Below are 23848 nucleotides of genomic sequence, written 5' to 3'. Positions count from 1 at the left end.
ACTCCAACAAATGATAAGACATTCACTTCCATTTCTAAAGGTAAGTACACCACACTATTGACAACAGTCTACCTCTTGCTCTACCAGAGTCCACTGGGACTAGTACTTCAGGGTTGGTTGATCTCTTTTCCTGAGGGAGAGGTTTCAGTGGGAAGATGAGTGGTATAAAATGTAGTCTCCACCTACAGTTAGTCTTGAGGCTGAACTGATATTCATCATCTTTAATCTCTTTGGTCCATTATAAGTTCAGTTCATCTGAGCCATCATCTGTGTGTTTTAGTGGCTTGCCAGGAAGGGGGTGTGACTTGAAATCTGATTTCTGAGAAAAACTGAGTGAAAAATGACCAGTCATAACACACTTAGGATTGGGTTAGTTTGCAATACAATATTCAGTTCCGATGGGTCAAAAGTTAGTTTACCAGGAAAACAAATGGGATTATGTAGAAATTCTAAGATAAGTAGAATTCACCTTTCAGGGCATTTTAACCTGGGGTATTTAGAATCTTGGAACCTTCTACAATTTTATGAAAATTTCTGTGTGCATAGTAGCCTATAGGAAGAAGCCTATAGGATATTTGCCAACTGCAGCTGGTTGGTAGTGCCTCAAAGACATTCACAAACTGACACTGAGTCAGGTAGTAGAAACAGAGGAGTGAATGAAACAGAAGAGCTTTCTTGCACTCTTTGGAGCTTATGTTCTGGGTGTGATGAGGAAAACAAAATCTGGAGAATGACAGAGAGACTGAGGCAGTGTATGGACAGGGTGGAAGGGGAGAGCAGTATTAATAGGATAACCAGGGACATTTGAACAGAAACTGAGAGGGAGGAAGGCAGCTCTGGAGGAAGAGCACTTCCTCTTCTGGCAGGTTCAGGGACTCTTGGTGTAGACCTAACTGAATGTGAAAGACCCAGCATGGAGGCTGTTGTGGTTGGAGCAGGAGCAGAAAGGAAGAGAATGGTGGTCTAAGAGGTCAGAAATAGAGTCCAGGAGACCAGTTAGGTGGGCTGTGATGGCCTGGTCAGGACCTAAGACTCTCGTTCTGTGCAGGAAAGCCATCTGAGGACTTTGAATGGAAAAACAGCACAGTCTGACTTCAGGTTAGCAGGCTTACCTGGCTGCTGATTGCTGGGATGAACATGGATTCAGAACAGCTCTGGTAGAGTATAAGCCTCACTTGGGGTATAGAGTGGAGGTGGTAAGAAGTTATCAATGTTTTAAAATATTACCTTTGAAAGCCAGATGCTGGTGTCTCAGGCCAGAATCATAGCTACTGAGGAGGCTAAGAAGGAAAATCTGTAAAACTCTAATCTCTGATTCATCACCAAAAAGCCAGAAGTGGAGCTGTGGCTCAAGTGTCCCAAAGTGGTAAAGCACCAGCCTTGAGAGCAAAATAGCTCAGGGACAGTGCCCTGGCCCTGAGTTTAAGTCGTAGGCCAGCAGCAGCAGCAACAACAACAGACACATTACCTTTTACAAAGGCCAAGCTTTCCCTGGGTTTCAAAAGTTAGTCCAGATAGAGAGATGAGCTCTACGTAGGTCTCTTCAGCACACAGTGCAAGAGCACTGGGAATGTGGAGGTGAGTGAAGCTCTGGGGCCTTTCCTGGGAAGAATCAGAGTAGGAAGTGGCAAAAGAAATGCTGGGAAATAAGTTGAAGCCAGGCTACATAAAAACTCGGACTTTTATCAAGAAAATGAAATGTTGCTACTGAAGAATATGTGACCTAGATTCTCCTTGCAACAGATGAATATATGAGAGGAAAATTATCAGAAACTGAGACTACAGACAAGGAAACCAGTTAAGACTGGCATTGTGTCCAGGGCAGAAAGTACATGTGTTTTAACCAATTAATCACCTGAAATAATCGCATCAGGTAGACATTGTCAATATCACATTCCACCAGGCAGTGGAGCTCACAGAGGTAGAGTTAAACCCTCCCCAGTTTATTAGCTCCAAACAGGTGGCAGCACCTGAACTCAGATCCTCTGGCTGGAGAATTGAGGTTGTACATGATGCTTCAGTGTATATCATGAAGGCAAGAACTGGAAGATTTAGGGGAAAATGCTGAGCCAATCTCTAAAATGTAACTAGCCATCATTTTGCATCAGTAGTAGAGGAACATCCGTATGAAATCCACTCCCTTCTCGTTTCCTTTTCTCCTTTAAGCTTGGATTAGCTCTGTCTTCCTTTGTTACTTCGTACTGCCTTTCTGCATCAGTGCAGTGTTCAGAACAGATACGCAAGTTGTCCCTGGATGAAGCAGTATCTTGAAGACATCACTTGGCAGGTATCCCAAGTCCACACTTTGATCTCACAATGTCTTACTATTGGAGGACCTGAGATGCCGTGATCACTGGTTCTCTTTTGCCAATATTTTTGTTTGGAATGGGCCCACATTAAAAGAATTAATTCACCACTACCAGAACATCAGTATCTCATGAGATTGTTGTGAAATAAGCTGATATCTGGGAGATAAAAATAAGGTATCTTTTGACTAGTTACTCAGAATCCATTCACAGCCTAAAAATAGTCAAAACGTTACTTTTCTAACTAGCAAAATGTGGAGAATTTGAGCCTCACAACCTTTCAGGAGCAAGGCCTGGCTTAGTTTGTTCGATCAGCATGGCTTTGCCATCTTACCTCTTCTAGATCTCCCATGATGGTCTGTATTCCTTCTTTTCTTCTGTGTTCAGGTGCAGAGAGGTATTGAGCATCAGTGTCATTTCCATGTGGCTGTTAAAGAAATGATTGCCATTTGCAAAAGCACAATGCTTACCATACCCCAGGCCACATGTTATATATATAAATTTCTTTTCCTGACAGGTACTCAAATCCCAAGAGTGAAACTAGAGAACAGAATTATGAAATGGAGTTGGAGGGCCGCAGTCCCTTAGGCTTCAGTGTGTATTAATGGTGTCTGTTTTCCCAAGTGGTACAAACACTTGGGACTAGATTCAGTGGTCTGGGGAGGAGAGGCACAAGCTCAAAGAAGATAATGAAAACCAGGGGTATAAGGTTTATTAGGGAGAGTTAGGAAGGATTTGAAGTGAGCTGATGGCCACTGAGGAAACAGGCTTGAGAAGGCTCGGGCTTTGGAAACTAGAGTCCTATAAGTATAGTGTTCTCTGCACTAGTGTGGGGAGCCCTAAAGTCATACCAGCCCTACCGAGCCCTTCGTTCTTTGCTCACGTTCCAGGTATAGAGTATTTTTATTTTTGAAATCCAGGTGCACAGTTAGGAGAAGGGAGAAAACAGTGACACCCATCTTTTTAATGAGCTTTGCTACTGGAAGAGAAATTAGCATCACCCTGAATTTTATGTGATGTCAGTTAAATGAAGGTGTTTTATAGCACTTTACAACAAATTAGAATCAACTAAATTGAAAATAAGCATAGCAGCTGTGATAAGTAATCAGGTAAGTGGCCAGTTTTGCTATTTTTGCTCTGCGCAAAAGACAGAATTTGAATTTCTAATGTCCCAGAGGTGTGGGACTCACAATTGGGGAGCATGGGTCTCGTGATGATTGTTTAGGATGTTAGGAGCTCAGGCTTGCTTTCCAATCAGCCTACAGTGTGCTTCACTGGTTCCGGAGACATTGGCCCTGGTCCATGTTCATGGACAGCAGAGAAAGGGCTGTGAATTAGTGTAAGACAGAGCTCTGCTTTTGGCTGAACATTAGAGAGCAGACTGGAAATAGATGATCCAGAACAAGGCAGTAAATCATCCACATTAACTGAGAGACTCACAAAAAGACTGAGATTCCTAAGAAGGCTTTATGGCCACTGGTGAAATCAGCCCAAAACAAAGGAACTGTTAGAACACTTCTGTTTTAAGAAAATGAGTTAAGCATTCACTTGATGCAATCTGCATATAGTCAGAATGTCCTTACATCATAAATACTGGTTTAGGTAGACAGAATTTTACAGCAGAGCTTTTCACTACAGAACCCAGTGTTTTTTTTTTTCTTATGTGAGTTACTGGATACATATCTTGAGATTGAGAATATGTTTAGGAAACCGTTAAAAAAAAAAGGCCCCCAAAGCTGGGTGATGCTAGCCTTTCTGGGGTTGGTGACCCAGGATTTGCCTGAAAAACGTAGCCCTGCTTGCATGGGCAAAGGAAAAAGAAAAAAATATGAGAGGGGTAGATGTTGGTAAAATGAAACCTTGCCAAATGAATCTAAGAGGGCAACAAACAAAAATAAAATGGTGCTTTATAATTAAGGTTGATAAAGAGAAAAGGGCTATCTTGAGTATATAACCTTCGTTTCCCCCCCTCCTTTGGAGTTGAAGCATTAGGTAAAATAAACTAGTACACTGAAAATCATAATGATTATTGGTACTTCATTTAACATTTCAAATTTCCTTCAACTGTCTACTTAGAAACTTTCTATTTAAGACACTTTTCTCAAAATATTCATGGAGACTCTTTACTCCTAAAATTTATTACCCGAAAAAATTCAGGTAACTTTTTTTGCTAAAGATAACCTAGTTACTGAAGCAGCAGATAATTTTTCCCATGACTAATAAAAATGACAAACAGGACCTCCTCCCCTATGTTTTTTTTCATCAGCAACTTTTTCCCTAGGGAATAGCTAAGGATAAGAAGTATTAGTGCTTGACCTCTCAGTAGTTTAACCTTGAAGCTTGGATATGGATAGAGCAAAGTTTTAAAATTCTATCACCATGACCTTTAGATAATTCTCATAAACAGTACCCTAAGTCAGATGAGTAGCCAAGAAGAAGGACTTCCTGAGTAAGGAATCAGATATATCACACCATGGTAGAGAATGGGACTGGGACTTGATGAATCCAGCAGATACTGGAAACAGATCTTCATTTTGGGCCCCAATCTCACAGCCCCCATGCTTGATCCTGATCAGCCAACTTGTGTTGTACAAGGTGGCACTTTACTGGTTTGACAGATCACTGTGCTCTGAAAGCATTCACATATATGCTTGATTCACACATATGCTTGAGTCCTCAAGGTTATCGATTGGATTTTGTTGCTTTGATAAAAATGAGTGCTGAGAATCAAGTGAATTTATAGTCCATGAGTTTGATTGTGCTGACCTGTTATTTCCTATTGAAAGTTCTTTTGCAGTATCTCTTCTTTGTTTCATACTGCCCTCTCCTGGTTAATAAATTTCTTACTGAGTGTTTCCAGAAGTCTTTGTTGTTACAGTTTAAAAAAGTAGTCGTTGAGACTCTGGGAGCTGCCATCATTTCTACTTTCCATTAGAAAGTGATTTCAAATTTTATTACCTGAAATGTGGGGTTGACATACAGTGATTAATTCAGATGTGCACAGATACAAGACTGCTGACGTGATATAAATGGTTGTGGAAAATATCTGTATGAAAGTAATTTGGTCATTTATATGGACTTTGTAATGTCTGTGAAGGAAATGATTTTGCAGTTTATTGCATCATTAGTCAATTTTTTTCAATCATTGATGTGAAAATCAAATGTTATTAGAAGTAATTATGAACACTGTTTCTCTGTTTGTATTTTACAGTGGCTGCTAATTTACAGAAGATTGTAGATGATCCCAAAGCTTTAAAAACATTGACATTTAAGTTGGTAAGTAGAAAGTTATAGAAAGAAGACAATGTTTTGTCATGTTCTTGCCAGCTAGAGATAATAATATAGTTTAATGACCTACTCTGCATTTCAGTTGTTGTTTTCCTTGATGATCAGTTATTACATTCATTGTTTGATTCTGCAACATTTGGGATGTGTTCTGAGCATGGCTGGAAATGTCTTCTGTTGTAAGCCTCACTTCTTCTCTGTCCTGTGTCATCTTTGACTAAGAGTGGCCATGAGAATCTCAAAGCCTGTATGTCCCATTTTGCTTTAACTTTGTGTGGCAACCTGACCACATAGACAAAATTAAGCCCTATTGAAAGCAGTGCTCTTACTAAGGCTTTCCTGAGGTGAAAGCCAAGTGGTTTTAACTTTTAAAAAATAGAAGCTGATTGTTGCAAAAGTGCTTTAGGTAATTGGAAGCAATTGCAGAACAGCACACCAAAGGCTAGTGAACAAAGACATAGCATTTTATCTCCACATTTCAAATCACAGTAACAGGTTTTGGTAGAGCACCTTTTTTTTAAACCAGTTTTTATGCACCAGTAGCTTTTAAATCTAAATACTGAGTAGCCACAGAGACAGAATACTATGAAGTCATTAGGAACTGATCACAGCTAGAGATGGAGAAGTGTAGAGAGTCAAAGGCGACTGTTTTCCTGGAAGTCTTAGCAAACAGTACATTAAGGCTGAATAAGTGGTTCATTTTAGAATTATAAATGAATCTTATCATGGGCCAGTCAGAATGCCATGACAATTTAAGATCTAGATGACTAATACTTTGCTGTCTACAACATATATTGATGATCTGCCTTTTTTGGTTTCTCGTGAAATTAAATGGAAAATGTGGGTGGCCAAAAATACTAAATGATTAGTTACAGTAAATGTGAGCCTGGTGCTAATTAACTTTCTGGGACTTGCTGCTCATCTAATTTCAGAGAGTGAGTCTGTGTGAGAGAGTTTTAAAAAACACGAAGAATGTATATGGAGAACTTCACATTTTTTTGATAGTAAAAGCATATTTTATTCAGATACGAGTGCTGAGCAAAGAAATTGCCAAATTCCTCTTCAGATTGGGACAAGACTGTTGTTTGTATCTTCCATTTCTAATTCAAGTGCAGGTTTACAAACCTGTTGTATATATCATCTTCAGAACATGTTTGTTATTTTAGACATGTAGACAGAGATAAGCATTTGAAACCTCCATGCTGGCTTAGTCCAGTTGTGTCTGAATTTGCTTTGCTACATACAAGAAAAGTAGCCCTAGCCATTTCCTCACACTGAAGATTTTCTAAAAGCCGCTATGACATCATCTTTAGGAAAACAGTGAGAATAATGTGACATTGTCATCTTTCCTCCAATCTGTTTTTTTGTTTTGTTTTTGTTTTTTGTTTATTTTTTTTAGTTTCCTCAATCTTTCTCAACTTTCTATCTCTACTTCCATCCCCTGAACAAGTTACTATCTTCTTCAGAAACTGGCCAGTGTCAACAGTTTTGTGTACCACACTGTAGCTATAGCCAACGTAATCTTTCTACAGTCCCCAAGTTCTCCAAAGGCATTAGTAGCTTCCTATTGTGCATTCTTACAACCTCTACCCCCCAAATCCACTGCAGAGTCCTTTCTTTAGATCCGCCTCCCTGCTTTGTCTCTGATAGCAGGTCTCTTTCTCCTTGGGAGCCCTCAGGATTGGGATCAGCTTGCCCAGGATCACACGGGGGAAGCTACAAACTCAGATGTGGTCTATTGCAGAGTCCATGTATCCCTTTTGAGTTCCTCCTTTGGATGACTGAATGCAATTCCATTGGCTGAGACTGAGTCTCCTTTATACCTTGAAGATTGACCAATGGAGTCCTGCATAAAAGGATCTGGGAATAAGTTCACACACATGTTCCTTTCTGCTACAGCTACACAATGAAATAATATATTATTCTCAATAAGTGGAAGTTGATGGCTTTTTCTTTCACACACACACACACATAATAAAGTCAAACTTAAGAGTGACCTTCTATTTCTGTCACTTAACTCTCTGTCGAGGCTGTGTTAAAGCCCGAGCGACTTCTTTGTTGTTATCAGCAGCCAGCCAGGTTGAAACTCACTTGACAGAGCTAATTTAAACTGATTTTTGGCCTAATCTTCTGTAGGCCACTAACGTCCAGATAAAAACTGCAGAAATCCAAATGCATTTGCTTTCATTCATCAATTTAGTTATTTTATTGAAGAATAAAAGATCAAAGTATTTCCGCAGTGTTTTTCCTCATAAGCTGCTGCAGCAGCAACACACGGTCTTTTCATCTCCCAGCTGTTTATCGTGATTTAATCTCAGAGGTTTCATTGCTTTTAAAGGAGAATGTCAGGGGCTTAAAAATTGTCAGAAGGGCAGCAGTATCTTGTTATGGTGGTTCTTCAGCTCCCTGCATTGTGGCTTTGCTCAGATGATTATGGGAACACTTTAAAACACAACAATCCCCAGGGCCAGGGTCCTACACCAGGCACCCTGATTTAATTGCTTATTGTGAGACCTGGGTTTGGGGAATTTTGACCACATCTAGGAGATTTAAGTGTTTAGCTCGGGCAGAGAAGCATTCAATTTATAGATAACAATGTCTTTGATCTTTTTCCTCTTATGTCTGGTTCAAGTTTGGAAAGATGCTTGTCCTTATCTTTTATATCTGCTTGCATAAAAATAATAGCCCAAAGGGCAAGGACAAGGATGTGGCTTTTATAAAGAAGTGCATTTACTTTTTTTTTTTCGTTCAATGGGCTCATTGGCCTGGTTTGGCATATAGGATAATAGATATGATGTCTATTGCTGGTGTGGCCACTTTTAGTAAAGTGGTTCAGGCTTGTTGGTCATTTCAGCCCCAGTATTACATGGCTTTGAATTTAGATAGCAATATTGCCTTCTAGTTGTTTTTTCTTTTGGGGGGGGGTCCGGTCGTGGGGCCTGATCTCTGGGCCTGGGCGCTGTCCCTCAGCTCTTCAGCTCAAGGCTAGCACTCTACCACTTGATCCACAGCGCCACTTCTGGCTTTTTTTTCTTATGTGGTGCTGAGGAATCGAACCCAGGGCCTCGAGCATGCAAGGCAAGTGCTCTACCACTGAGCCACCTTCCCAGCCCTGCCTTCCAGTTTTTATGAAGACAGGTTTTTATTAATATTCTCAAGATAATTTTTAAGTTTCATACTTGCAGTTTTGTAGTATAGATGAGTCCTGCTGCTCTCAATGTGAAATTTTTGAAATTACATTAGTAAAAATATGAAATATTTTATATTTAATTAGCCTTTGAAAGAATACAAATTTAAGTACATATAGTGAATATCCAATTGGTATGCATACACATGGTGTAGATTTCAGTTGCTAGTATTTAATGACATCATATGTGTTGCAATTAAGGATTTCATAAGCATTTTGGCAATTATTGATAAAGGACTTATTTGTAGAGGTGCTAAGCTTAGGCACACTTAGATGTTGCCTTACTAAATCATCATATCCTGAGGTACAGGGGAAGTCAAGGCTGAACTACCTGGGAGTTTCAACTTTCTCCCCTGCTGAAGAGGGATAAGGGTGGACCAACAGTAAAAGAGGTACTGCTTGTTCAGTCTCCCTATTTCCTCCTGTTCCAGCTATGCCAGTGGTGTTCCAAGTGTCCACAGATCATAGTGTCAGCTTTTCTTGGAGACTGGAGATTTGCTATAATGTAAATGCTAGGGCCTCATCTCAGGTTAAAGGAATCAGAGTCTCCAAGGCTGAGGCACAGCAATCTCTTCTAAAAAGCTCTCTGAGTGATTTCTCCACACACTGAAAAGGCAAAACTGAGAAAACTTGGAGCTTCCCATTCTGGAAGCATGAGTACCATAGGGGTTGTCAAACTCAGTCCCCTTAGAATTACCAGAGACGCTCAAAGAATCTCTGTGGCTTTGCCACACTCTAATTCAAAATCACAAACCAAAGGGCAGGCATTAGTCTTAGTTTTCATATTCTCCAGCTGATACCAAACTGCACCCACATTTGGGGTTGAGCAAATCCTTGGATGGTTGCTTAGCAACATCTTCACTGCCTCCACAGGCACAAGCCTGTCAGGCCAGGGGGTGGGGCAGGGAGGTTTAGAAACTAGAGTGTATACTAAAATGATAACATGCATGACATTATCTACTGTCCTGCTAAATCTCTGAGAATGTGCACATTTTCCTTTTATAGTAGAAGAACAATTCACCTCTGCCTCATAAGAATTTTTCATAGGTCCTATGAGTTAAATTGACAATCATGGCATGTGGTACATACCTGTAATCCCAGTACTTGGAAAACAGATGTAGGAGGATAGAGAATTTGAGGCAAGACTGGGCTATAACAAAACCCTGCCTAAGAAAGGGAGAAGTTGGGGATTTAGCTCAGTGGGAGAGCACTTGCCTAACAAGTGCAAGGCCCTGAGTTTAGTCCTCAGCATCATGCATAAGAAAAGAAAAAGAGAGAGAAAGAGATGAAAGGAAAGGTGAAAGGAAGCAGGGGAAAGAAATAAGTGAAAGGTATACAAGTTTATTTAATGTTTTACACAACATGGGCATTTGCATAAGGAGATAAATACCAAAGAAACAATTATAGAGTTGAGCAAATTGAAGCTGGACTTATGTATGGAGTTGGACCAAGCACAGCACATTGTGAGGACATGACTAGGAACATAAAACTTAGTTATTAACAAGGTTCAACTGTACAGATTTCTTGGGGCTTTGACTCCCCACCTCTGACAACAAAGGTATCTTCTAGGCAGAGAGAAAACACCTTCTACCAGGGAGTTTGGGTTGCTGTACATTCCATGTACCTTCTGGAAGACACATTACTTAGAACAGTCAACATGCCAGAGTGGTGTGTTCTGAGACAATATTTTCACTTAGGAGCCTGGGTTTACAAAGTATGGGTTTTGGACTTCTGAGGTTCCCCTAAAACCCTTCTAGCTGATTTTGGATACTATCATAGGAAGATAATGTCTTTCCTTCTGTGTTGCTATTGGTGTCAAACCCCTGTTGACACAGATAGGGCAGAGGCATCAGACTATGCTAGTGGTCGTTACTCACTTGGTGTAAATGCAGCCAGTTTCACTTGAGAACTTTGCTCATGAGACAAGTCATATTTCATTTTCATTCAGTCTCAATTTGTGCACATATCCTTCTAACATCTGTCTGATGAAACAGGAATCACTTCTTCAATATACTAAAGTACAGTGATAGTCTCTAGGAAAAGCCCCTTTGAAACTAACTGTATGCCCAACTATTTTTTTTTTTGCAATGAAAAGTGATTTTTACTGGCTAGAATAATTGACAAACTCCTGTTCTTTAACTCAAGTATTTAGCACACTTATTTTTCAAATGAACAAAGTAATCTTTACAGTTAAAAACACTGTATTTGTTGTCAATATAATAAGTTGGAGCTTTTGAGTAAAACTCGAGGAAAACTCATAATAGCCTCTGTAAGTTCAATAGTCTCCTAAGACTAGAAGATTTTTCTGATGAGGTTGGTAATGGGCAATACTAATGAATATGATTTATTAGCACTGTACAATGAAACTTTCATATTGTATTATGAAATATGTCAACCTTTGGAAGATCTGCAAAGCTCAATGATGCTTAACTATCACACACAGGTAAAAGATCCATTCAAAGGGCAAAGTGGACCAATGGATTTTAATGTGACGGAGAATGAAAAGTTCAGTGCTCTTGGTTTCAGCTTTCACATTGCAAATAACCTTTAAGAAACTACCACTTGGAAAGTTTGGGGATGGTAGCAAGTTGTGTCCACGACTACTTAGAAAAATACTACTGAAATATTGTTCCCCTTTTTAACTACATTTGTCTGAGAGGCTGATTTTCCTTAGGTACTTTTAGGAAAGCAACATGAAGCTGTAGAATAAATATGGAAGTCAGGTAGCTATTTTCAAGACAATAGAGATTTGCAAAAATGAAATTCAATGTTAATCTTCTAAGGGTTTTTGTTACTTTTTTGGTAAGAGTACTGCAATAAATAATTTTTTGGGGGGTGGTCCGGTCGTGCGGCCTGAACTCTGGGCCTGGGCGCTGTCCCTCAGCTCTTCAGCTCAAGGCTAGCGCTCTACCACTTGAGCCACAGCACCACTTCCGTCTTTTTTCTTTTTGCTTATGTGGTGCTGAGGAATCGAACCCAGGACTTCAGGCATGCAAGGCAAGCGCTCTACCACTGAGCTATAAATAATTTTTACTTTTGTATTTTAACTTCTAAAATAGTATAATAAATATAACCTAAGTATACATGCTTTGTATTTTTAATATAATGGTTATTATATTTTTTAATTTTTTAACCAGCTGGGTGCCAATGGGCCAAACTCAGGAGGCTGAGATTCTGAAGAAAACAGTTCAGAGAATTCAGGGTAGACATTTCAGTGAGACTATTTTCACTTATCTAGCAAATAGCTCAGGTAGCAGAGCACCAGCTGAGCAAGTGGAAACAAGTAAGAAGCCCTGGATTGATTAAATCCATACCAGTAATATACATATACATGCTTTTAACAATGTTAAAATATTTTAAAATTTTCTCAGTTTTAATTTTTGAGTCACTGTAATAAATATAACCCACACATACATGAGCAGTTGGAAGTCCTTAGTAATTTTTAAGAGTGTAAGGAAATTCAAAAGGGTTTCCCTTTTGTCTGCATTTCAGGATATTTATATATTGTCTTCCTTTGTGTGTTATGACTGAGAGACAAGGAGAGATACAGGAAGAGTAGAAGGCAGGAGGGCCTGAACTGCCTTGAAGCCCCCAGGCTTACCAGGAAACATGCATGCCAGAGACTCAGAGCCCTGTAATCCACATTCCCTATAAAGCCCATTTCTACTACTCACAAAAAAGATTCTGAATTTCTCTTGTTTCTGGTCAGCTTAATAGCTGAATGTTTTGCTCTTATTCCTAGTTATGTGAATTTCCTGGTATCTTCATTACCATACCACACTTACCAGTCTGACCTTCATGCCACCTGTAACAGCAGTAGTTAGTCCTCAGAAACTTGTCAGTCATCTTCTTACCACCACTATTCAGTTGAGTAAGTGAGGTTAGCAAGAGCTACCCAGGAACAAGGAAGGGAGAGGTTAGGGGATTAGAATGAGAGATTAGGTTGGGATGTGACTAAATATTCTAGTGTCAATATGGCTAATGCCTGCTGTGCTGTACTTGCATGTTCTAAGTGAACACTAAGGAAGCATCTCTGATCTTGCATCTCTGATCTGGCTGATCTTATGCCAGTAGTGACCATTGTGTTTCACTGGGGAGGTACCACTGGACAGGCACAAAGTAGAGTATTAAAATCTTTAATATTTGTCTGATATTCCTACTCTTTAGACTATTGATATTCTTGCATAAGAACTTACACATAATACTTGTCTGAAATGTCTAAAATATGTTTCAGTTAGTTGCTTTGTTAATGCTAGACTTGGTAAAGGCTGGTCTACTTTCTGAACATCCTGAACATACAAGCTGTGCTATGTGTGTGAAATTAATGGTGGTGATTGAAGGGCCCACTTTCCATGGGAAACTAATATTTATGGCAATAACTCAGCAGAAAATAACCTAGAAAAGTTTTGTAAGATTCCTTGGTAATTAGCTGTTTGTTAAACTTTTATCCCTTTTTTGATATACTCATTTAATCTCCTATTTTGACTATAGAGTGAAGAGCTAGGTTAGAATGATATCTGAGGGGTGTGTGTGTGTGTGTGTGTGTGTGTGTGTGTGTGTGTGTCTGTGTGTCTGTCTGTCTGTCTGTCTGTAAAAACAAGACATAGGTGACAAAGGAAGTGAAGATGACTTATGAATTAGGACCAGTGAAAGAATTGGAAGGCAACGGCTTTTTTTTCCCAACACCTTAAGATTTTGAAGAGAAATATAAAGTACTCAAAACACTTTTAACTTTGGCTATTAATGTGTCCTAAAATATTATAAGCAAATTTGTAAGTGGAAAAGAAATTTGTTTCAATACTATGTTAGTCTGATTTCCTCTATTGTAACAAACATATCTGAGGTAATCATCTTATAAAAAGATGCATTTTGTGCAAATCAAAACGATATTGAGATACCACCTCACTCCAGTTAGAATGGCTAAAATCAAGAACTCTAAAAACAACAGATGCTGGAAGGGATGTGGACAGAAGGGAACTTGTTCAACCACTTTGGAAAGTAGTATGGAGGTTCCTCAAAAGACTCCACATAGAGTTCCCCTATGACCCAGCAATCCCACTTTTGGGCATTTACCCAAATGTTTACAAACAAGACCACACTAAAGCTACCAGCACAACTATGTTCATTGCAGCACTATTTACCATAGCTAAGATATGGAACCAACCCAGATGCCCCTCAGTAGATGAATGGATCAAGAAAATTTGGTATATATGCACAATGGAATTCTATGCCTCCATTAGAAAGAATGACATTGCCCCATTTGTTAGGAAATGGAAAGGCTTGGAAAAAATTATATTAAGTGAAGTAAGCCAGGCCCAAAGAAACATAAGTCCCATGGTTTCCCTTATTTGCAATATCTAGTATATGTCTGAGTCAAGCAGAAAAGGTCAGATAAGGTGATGTTAGGGAAATGAACCCTAAGATATGTATTCAAATGTTTTCTTTTTTTCATGCGATTGTTTCTAACACATTTATAAGATTATTTCTTTGTTGCTTTGTATGTCCCTCCCCCACAGTATAACCCCTGCTTTCACTGTATTTGATGTTGGTATAATTTGTGGAGGGGAAGGGGAAAAACAAATCGTTTAAATAGGGATACAGGTGGACCCATTGCAACAATGAGAAGTACAAGTCATTATGTCAAAAACGAACTTTACAACTTTGGTGCAGGGGGGGTAGCAGGGAGGATTGGGTGGGGGTGAGGGGAGGATGGAAAGGGGAAACAAAGGAGGAAGCTACAATGCTTGATAAGAAATATATTCATTATCTTGCCCATGTAATTGTAACCCCTCTGTACAGTGTTTTCACAATAAAAAAAAAAGATGCATTTTGGCTCATAGTTCTGGAGGTTGCAGTCCATGATCAGGTTCCTGCTGCTGCTTTGTGCCCGAGGTGCAATGCAGAACAGAACACACCTCATAGCTGGGAAACAAATGGGAGAGAGAAATGGGCCAGGCTCTTACTTAAAAGGAACAGTCCCAGTGACTTAAGGCCTCCCACTAGCCCCATCTCTTAAAGGTTCTAATGGCATCACTCGTGGCCCAACCCCAAACACAATCAAATGTAGCAACTACCTTTCCCTGAAAAACTAGGTCCTTGTACCTAAAGTAGCACTTGTCCATAAATAGACTTTCTAGTTCTTGCTAACCACTTGCTTTTCCACTTACCAGTTTTTCATGGCATGTGAAAAACTTTGAGTGGCTTAGCCCATCTATTATTCTTGCTTTTGCAATATTCTTTTTAAGTTATTTCTCAGAGGATATCATTTGAAAGAATATTTAAGATGTGTTGTTTGTGTTGCATCAGTGAAATATTCAAATGTGGCTTCCTGACATGGTGTTGCTTTAGTAACAGGTGCTTGATGGCACAAGGACTAATGCCAACAACAGTCAGAATTGCATAGTCATTCAAAGGACTGATTCTTTTCTTTTATTTTTAGCTAGGCTTTGGGCTTGAACTCTAGGCCTAGGCACTGTCGTGAGTTCCTTTTGCTCAAGGCTAGCACTCTACCATTTGAGTCACAGCACTACTTTGAGCTTTTTCTGTGATTTCTGACTTCAAACCTCAATCCTCAGATCTCAGCCTCCTGAATAGCTAGGATTACAGGCCTGAGCCATCTGTGCCAAGCTAAAGGAATGATTCTTCAGGTCTCTCTTGCAATAGAAGATAGTGGCTTAGTTGAATCTGCCATCACATGAACACGTTTCTGGAAAGCAGCACCCGCGAGCACTGAATTTTTTTCTTTTCCTTTCTCAGGCTTCTGGCTGTGATGGGTCGGAGATTCCTGATGAGGTGAAGCTGATTGGGTTTGCTCAGCTGAGTGTGAGCTGATGTATGTCCCCTGCCATTGCCCTAATCTGTTGTGGCCCCCTCCCTTCCCACTCCTACCTGCCTCCTTCCACCCCTCACTCCCAATTCCCATCAAAATAAGAAGATTGTGAAGAGGCTGGCTTCGATGAAATGGGATAAAAAATAATTTTTAAAAACTTACAACACTCTGAGTTCTGCTTTATTCTCTAGCAATCCACAAGATGAGAACAAGCAAATGCCACAGCTGCACGACTGTTGCTGATTTTTTCCAAAAGCTATTTAATATTCTTAGCAATCAATTCGGATAGCCCTTGAGTGAAAGGAGTCTGCAGTACACTCAGGTGGTCCTATTTATTGGCAACAAAAGGAATTTTCTATCAGAAGCCTATTTCTTCTTTCATTGTTGGTGTTTCTGTTATGATACTTCAATTGTACATCTGACAGTACTGCCTCTTTTATGTTGTATTTAGAAAATAATATACTTATAAAATTAAGATTTATTAGCCAAACTTGAATTCTAGTTTTAAAACTGACTGTGAATTTTATTTTTCATATATTTATGCATTATACACCTTAGCTATAAGAAAACAGTTTTTTGATTATATGCTTCTTGCAGTTAATCTCTTCTTACTTAAACAAAAACTTTCAGGTCTATCTTTGGAGTATTTGTAACTTCTAATTTTTGAACTGACTGAATTAGGAATTTGGATGCCTATCCTTTTGGTTTGTTTGCCTAAAAAATTCCAACCCCACAATCTGCTTGTCTCTTGGGAGAGGGAGGTGCCTTGCAAACTTTCATATTAAGAATGTGCCTGAGGCTGCTTTACTCTGAAATAGTCTCAGATCTAAAATTTCCTCTACATAAGGTGGCATATGTAAGTTCTGCTTCATTGGAACATTTAGAATGCTATTTAAAAAAAGATTTTTGTCATTCTGTTTGTTTGAGATATATATAGATAGATAGATAGATACACACACACACACAGACACACACACACACACACACACACACACACACACACCTCTGATTTGGTTCTCCTTAAGTGATAGGATTTGTTATTGCAAAGGTGATAAACTTGAAAATACCCAAAGCTTAGTGTTACTTGAAATTCTTTAGAATACCCAGGTAGAGCGTAAATGATGGAAAGAGTTGTGCATTGACTCAAAGATTAAAAATCAAATAATGTTTCCAGAATAAATACTTCCATCCCCAAAAGCCCTTTGCTTGGCTATATCTATTATAAACCTAGTAAACCTTAGAACTTCCAAAATTGGACTCTAAATTTTCAGGGGAACGGGCTTCCAGGATGGTACATTGCTCTTTCCTAGCTAACCCTAGATATGGCAGCTCTTTAATGTACTTTAAAAAGCAAATATATATATATGCATATATATATTACTAAGGAAAAAAGTTATTTATAATTGCCTTGTCATAATTGTTAAGGTGTTCTAGAGCCATTTGCATACAATTTAATGTAATTTCATTCCATTCTATTGTTTACACAACGATTACTCAAAGATGACTGAAAAGGTAAAAGGAAAATAAAAATGTATTGCACAATGAAATGGTGTCAGATTGTTTCCTTCATCCTTTAGGTATTATCTGCTTTGCTGCAATGATATTTAACACTTTTATAAAATATAGTATCTGAAAAGGCATAAGGCATCTGTCGAGTAACAACAATGCATTTTGACAATTAACTTAAATTAGCTTGAGGACAGAATGAAAGCCAAATATTGATATTCCATGTAGACAGGTTGTCTTTTAATTAAATCCATAGCACTTCAGAGGACAAGAGAGAACAATTCCTTCAAACCACTTTAGTCCCTTCAGTGCTAGAGATTCAGAGGTATGTACAGAGTGGTTAAATGACTTGTATAAGGTCCTTCACAGAACGGCTTCCAGGGCTGGACTCCTAGGGCGTAGGTTTCCTGATACCAGAACAGATTCTTAAAAGTCTTCTCAGTACCTTGTGGGTAAGAACACTGTATGAGAGAGTGTCATCTGCTTGGAGGGAAAAATGTACACGAATAACAAGAACACTCCAATGAGGTAACAAAAAGCCTCCAATGTCTGTATTTAATATACACACATATTTCCATATTTTTCAAAAAATTGTATATTTTCCTAATAGTATATGAAGTAGTTTGCATGTATTCATATAGGGTGAAGGAATGATACAAAGTGGCTAAACACAAGGGTAAAGATGGAACACAAAAATGCACCAAGAGACTTGTGTTATTGTGAGATGAATATGAACATCAGACTAGATTTCCCTAACCATCGTACTCCCTTACTGTGCAAAATTACCTAAAGATTCAATATAATCTCTATCAAAATTACCAACTTCTATTTTTCACAGGAATCGAAAACCAATTTTAAAATTTGTGAAGAGACATAAAGACCCTACATACCCAAGACAATCTTAGACAAGAAGGACAAAGTTGGATGCTTTGATTTCTATGCAGAAAAGGAAACAGTCAACAAAGTGGAAATGGAATCTGTGGATTGAGAGAAAATATTTAAAAATTACCTATCTAATAAAGAGCCAGTCTCTATAGTAGATGAGCCTATACCTCTAGTTAATGTCTGTATTAGACATCCCAAGCCAGTTTTTGTGACTGCCTGTCTTTACTGCCATGTTCTTTTCTTCAAGAAGGAAAGAAATAATTTTTACTATATTTTTATAATTTACTATTAATTATGTGTTTATGTGTTTTATTCTGCACAATTCTTTAAAGGATGGAAGTTGGACTTAAGGGGATTGATGACACAACATTGCTGAATATTAAATGGCTGTACATCTGTGGGTTTATATCTGGGTCTTTTGTTCTGTTCCATTGGTCTTCGGGCCTGTTTTTGTGCCAGCACCTAGCTGTTTTTATTACTATGGCTCTGTGATAGAGTTTGGAGTTTAGTATTGTAATTCATCTAGCACTATTCTGCCTACTAAGTATTGCTTTTGCTATTTGGGGTATTTTTTTAATTCCGTGTGAATTCTTGGATTGTTTTCTCTACTTTATTGAAGAATGATGTTGGGGTTTTGATGGATTTTGCATTGAAATTGTAGATTGCTTTGGGAAATATTGCCATTTTCACAATGTTAATTCTTCCAGTACAGGAGCATGTAAGGTCTTTCCATTTCCTTAAATCTTTTTCAGTTTCCTTCTTCAATTAACAACTTTTCATTGTAGAAATTCTTCACATCTTTGTTTACATTAATTCCTAATTATTTTAAGTTTTTTGAGGATATTGTAAATGGAGTTGCTTTCCTGATTTCAGTATTGATCTTATTGGCATACCTAAAGGTACTGAGTTTGTGGGTTAATTTTTATACCCTGCTACTTTTACCAAAGTTTTGAATCAAATCTATTAGCTTGGGGAAGAGTCCGTAGGTTCTTTTAGTTACAGGATTATATAATCTTGTCCATCCAATCTGGAAAGCAATGTGAAGATTCCTTAAGAAATTAAACAGCAATTCTCCTGGGCATTGACCCAAAATATTGCCAACCAGGATTCAGTAAAGGCAGCACAACCATGTTTATAGCAGCACTATTCACCATAGCCAAGGTATAAACCAGCCCAGATGACCCTCAAGGAATGAATGGATCAAAAAAATGTGATGTGTTTTATATGTTATACACACAATGGAATTCTACTTATCAATTAGAAAAAAATGTACTATTTGTGAAAAAAGAAAGGACTTAGAAAAATTATGTTAGATGAAGTAAGTCAGGCCCAGAGAAACAAAGGATCCATGTTTTCCTTGTATGTTGAAGCTATATTTAGCTTACAAACTCATAAGTAAATACTTTGAGTGGTATACAAGCATATAAAAATGTATTAACTGAAATATAGTAGATTCAAGGGAGCTCTCCAATAGTGTAAATCTTTAGAAAGCCCAAATCAAAGTTCAACAAAACAAAACACCAGGAAGCAAGTACTTGAAAAGTGTGGTAAGGGGTCAAGAGGAAAGGGGATATAAAAAGAGAAAAAAAAAGAAAAAGAGGAAAGGGTTAGACAAATGAAGAGGGGGGGCGGAAATGCACTCAACAATCCAATGTATATCATACAAAATTAAGAGTAAAGGAAGGGTGGGTAGGGGAGTTGAAAGGGGTGACATTGATCAAGACATATTGTATTCATAAACTGCTTTGTTAAATGGCAACTCTTTTGTACAACTACTTAAAGATAATTAAAAAAATAAAAACCTGGAAATCTAATAGCAAGGTGATTTGAATTAATGATACTATATTATGTCCTTGAAACAATTTGAAAAGGTGATTGTGTTAATTAGCTTGATGGTAGTATTCTGTTCAGTATGTTTATCAAAATATTATCCGTACACCTTAAATATATGTAAATATATAATTTTAAGAATAAAAATAGATGAAGAAGAAACACTGTTCATAAACAGATGGGGTTTTGTTTTTGTGCTGGTACAAGGTATAGTTACTGGCTACTGTCCCTTAGCTTTGTCACTCAAGTTGGGTGCTCTGCCATTTTATCCACACTTACATGTCCAGCTTTTTTGGTTAATTGGAGATAAGAGTCTCGTGGACTTTCCTGCCAATGCTACCATCAAACCAAAATCTTCAGTTTTCAGCCTCCTGGGTAGCCAGGATTGCAGCTGTGAGCCACCTGTATTCTTCAACAGTTGGTCTTTGAGTGGCAGTTTCCCTCATCTACTAACATGAACTAAAAGTTGTAAAGCAATGACTTTGACTTAAAGAGGCAAAGTTTTTATTAAGTTGTTTCAATAGTGTTGCAGTTTCCACTTAGAGTGTTCAAATAACTGGATTGTAAAAGCATGTTTAAAATATGATTATATGTTTCCCTTCTCTAGAAATAATATCATCTAGTAGTGCAAACACACACACAATTTAAACAATCACTAAGACATTTTGTAATCATGGGCCTTTTAACATCATTTGACATTTCTATTCCTACTGAGTAAGTGTGCATGTGAGCACGTATGTGTTTACATGTGTGTGCATGTGTGTGTATGTGTGCATGTGTGTCCTTGTGTGTGTGTGTGTGTGTTTGTAATGGAGCTTTAACTTGGCCTCCAGCTCCCACTCAGCTTTCTTGTTTACTTCTTGCTGACACTCGAGCTCTGCCTCCAGTATAGCATTTTGCTGGTTAATAGCTTCAGATCATCTTCCAGGTCTCTGCCTCCTGAGTAGCTAAGATTACAGGTGTGGACCACTGGTATCCAGTTTCTAAATGCTGTTTTGTTGCACAAAAAAATCCTAGTGAAAACACAGTGATGTCTTTTTTTTTTTTTTTGCCATGGTGGGGCCTGAACTCTGGGCCTGGGCACTGTCTCTCAGCTCTTCAGCTCAAGGCTAGCACTCTACCACTTGAGCCAGAGCGCCACTTCCAGCTTTTTCTGCTTATGTGGTGCTGAGGAATCAAACCCAGGGCTTCATACATGCAAGGCAAGCACTCTACCACTGAGCCACCTTCCCAGCCCCAGTGATGTCCTTTTATCTGCCAGGGCTAGTTTGAGAATCTAAGAGCAGTGAAAATATAATCTACACAATCTGGTTACTACTGTGCATTTTGTCTCAAGCTAATAGATGCTTTTATAATTGAGTATTCTCGGGTGAACTAGGATCACGTAGCCAGGAAAAGTACTCTGAAATTTCCTCTACATTAATTTTCACCCCCAAAACAAACATCATTGCCTGAAGAGGTTTATTGGGCCATCAAAATCCTCAAAGGGCAAATATATTTTTAGTGTTACAATCTTATGCTGTTAGTAATAGAATTTACTATAGGTCGATGAAAGGTCAGTGATTGAATAACATCCTATAGGGTATTTATCCTTGATGTAGAATCAAGAATCCAATTATTGTATTACAGAGTAAAATTATTAAAGAAGAAAACTGGCTTATTGTTTAAGTAGAAAATAAAACCGATGGGGCCATGATCTGGGAGAAGTAAGATAGTACTCTGCTTTGGGGGGTGGGGGTGGGAATGGGAAGGGATGGGAAGGGGAAACAAAGGAGGAGGCAACAATGCTTGATAAGAAATGCACTCATTACCTTGCCCATGTAATTGTAACCCCTCTGTACAGTATTTTCACAATAAAAAAAGTTAGATAATAGATTGCTAACCTTGAACCAGGCAAACAATTTGGTACTAAATAATGCTGGCAGTGATATTTTGATGGGTTAAAAAATGCGACATGCCACATGCATAAACACAATAAAGCACATCAATAAACACAATGGAGCCAATAATACAATATATAGCACATCAACACAATCCAGGACAAGAATCAAATGATCATCTCAATACATATAGAAAAGGCCTTTGACAAAAACCTAAATCCTTTTATGATAAAATCTCTGGAGAAGTTAGCATTAAAAAAATCATACCATAAAATAATAAAAGCTACACATGATAAACACATAGTCAATATCATCCTAAATGTTCAATTTTTCACCAGAGCAATGAGGCATGCAAATGATATAAAATGGATTCAAATAGTGAAGGAAGACGTCAAACTAGGGAGAAACAGAAAGGGAGACATGGTTCAAAAAGAACTACTCATTACTCATTGACTGATTCATGTAACTGTCACCCCTCTGTATATCAGAGGGGTTAATAACAAAAAACAAAACAAGATTGTGTGGGGGAAAAAAGTCAAACTTTTTTTTGCCAGTCATGGGGTTTGAACTCTGGGCCTGGGCATTGTCCCTCAGCTCTTCATTTCAAGGTGAGCACTCTACCACTTGAGCCACAGTGCCACTTCCAGTTTTCTGATGGTTAATTGGAGATAGTCTCACAGACTTTTCTTGCCCAGGCTGGCTTTGAACTGCGGTCCTCAGATTTCAGCTTCCTGAGCAGCTAGGATTACAGGCATGAGCCACCAGAGCCCAGCTGTCAAACTATTCTTATATGCAGACTTCCTATATCTAAAGGACCCTAAAGACTTCACTTTCAAACTCCTAGAATTGATAAGCCCAGTTAGCAGAGTAGCACACATAAAAATAACACATATAAACAGAAAGCTTTCTGCGTACAACAAGGAGTAGATGGGAAAATTAGGAGGAAAAAAAAGTTTGTTCAAAATAGCCTCAAACAACACTCCTTTCCAGTAAAACACCTAATCAGAAACACAATAACAAAACAGATTACTACGGACACCCATACTTGTAGTCATCTCATTTCTCATGAACAAAATGGGAGTAAATTAATGAAATGAAGAACTGTAAGTATGAGGAAAAGCGCAAGTACGTGGTATACTAAAATGACAGTGTTCTTCCTAATTATTTAGAAAGACTGAAAGCAGAATCACCACTCTACTTTTCCAAGCATAGTTCCAGATGCTGTTGTAATTTGATTTAAATTGGACACAATGGTTCTGTGTTAATAATATATGGACATGCATTTGAAAACAATGTAAAATATGCTTGTTATTGCCACTGTACTAAAAAGTTGGGAAATTACTGCTTTAAGTCATTTCTTATAGTTTTGTTATTAGCTATCAATCACTCTGTCCAAAATTTTCCATCATCTTAAATATAATCTGAATTTAAAAAACTGATTGGGCCCATATTCCTTTTTATTATGATTTTCAAATAGTTTTACAAAGGGGTTTCAATTTAACATGTCCTTTTACGTGTATAGTTAATTTTGATCCCTTCATTGTTCTCCTGCCTATCTTTCCCATGCCCACCATCACCTGCTTCCATTTTCACATATGAATATTGAGTATTATGACTATATTTTGCCACCATGACTCTCTATTTTCTGCTTCCCCCTCATTTAATTCTCACCTCCTAGAGGCAAGACATGTTTCAGCTTACTAGTATTCATTTAATTAAACTGTTAATTGTTCAAAGAGTTAAACCATAGAATCTCACCTTTTGCTTCTGTCATACTCAAGTCAATTTGACCATGTATGTTCATAAGACTGTGCATATGGTCCTGTGTATTTTTCTTTATATATTTTGACTATCTTCAAAATATGATAGAATAAAGGCACCTTTGTTTCACTTAATACAATTTTTCTCCCAAGTCCATCCCCACAAGTGACTTAATTTCACTTTTTCTGATGGCTGAAAAAATTTCAGTGTGTGTGTGTGTGTGTGTGTGTGGTATTTTCTTGATCCATTCATCAGTTACAAAGAATCTGTGCCATTTCCACAATTTAGCTATTGTGGATGTCCCTTTATTGTAATCTTGACTTGCAATCTTTTGGATAACTATGTTATATCATAAGGTAGTTGTATTTTTAGACTTTTT

General features: G+C 38.2%; 1 protein-coding gene across 2 annotated transcripts in view; it reads left to right on the top strand.

The window, feature by feature from the left end:
• Positions 1-18835, top strand: part of Stk39 (serine threonine kinase 39) — a 206977-nt gene extending 188142 nt beyond the window's left edge. Inside the window, exons 16-18 of one of the 2 annotated variants that reach the window (XM_013030494.1) lie at positions 5518-5582; positions 15535-15610; positions 17952-18835. In XM_013030494.1, coding sequence (XP_012885948.1) covers positions 5518-5582; positions 15535-15609 — 140 coding nt within the window. In that variant the 3' untranslated portion in view covers position 15610; positions 17952-18835. Of the gene's footprint in view, positions 1-5517; positions 5583-15534; positions 15611-15798; positions 16563-17951 lie in introns of those variants that run through there. The other variant, XM_013030500.1, reaches the window with a different exon arrangement.
• The last annotated feature ends 5013 nt before the right edge of the window (positions 18836-23848 follow it).

This window comes from Dipodomys ordii, unplaced genomic scaffold (genome assembly GCF_000151885.1).
Source record: "Dipodomys ordii isolate 6190 unplaced genomic scaffold, Dord_2.0 Scaffold5, whole genome shotgun sequence".
Classification (NCBI taxonomy): domain Eukaryota; kingdom Metazoa; phylum Chordata; class Mammalia; order Rodentia; family Heteromyidae; genus Dipodomys; species Dipodomys ordii.
The sequence above is the reverse complement of the archived record's forward strand: the minus strand, read 5'-3'. Positions and strand labels throughout refer to the sequence as shown.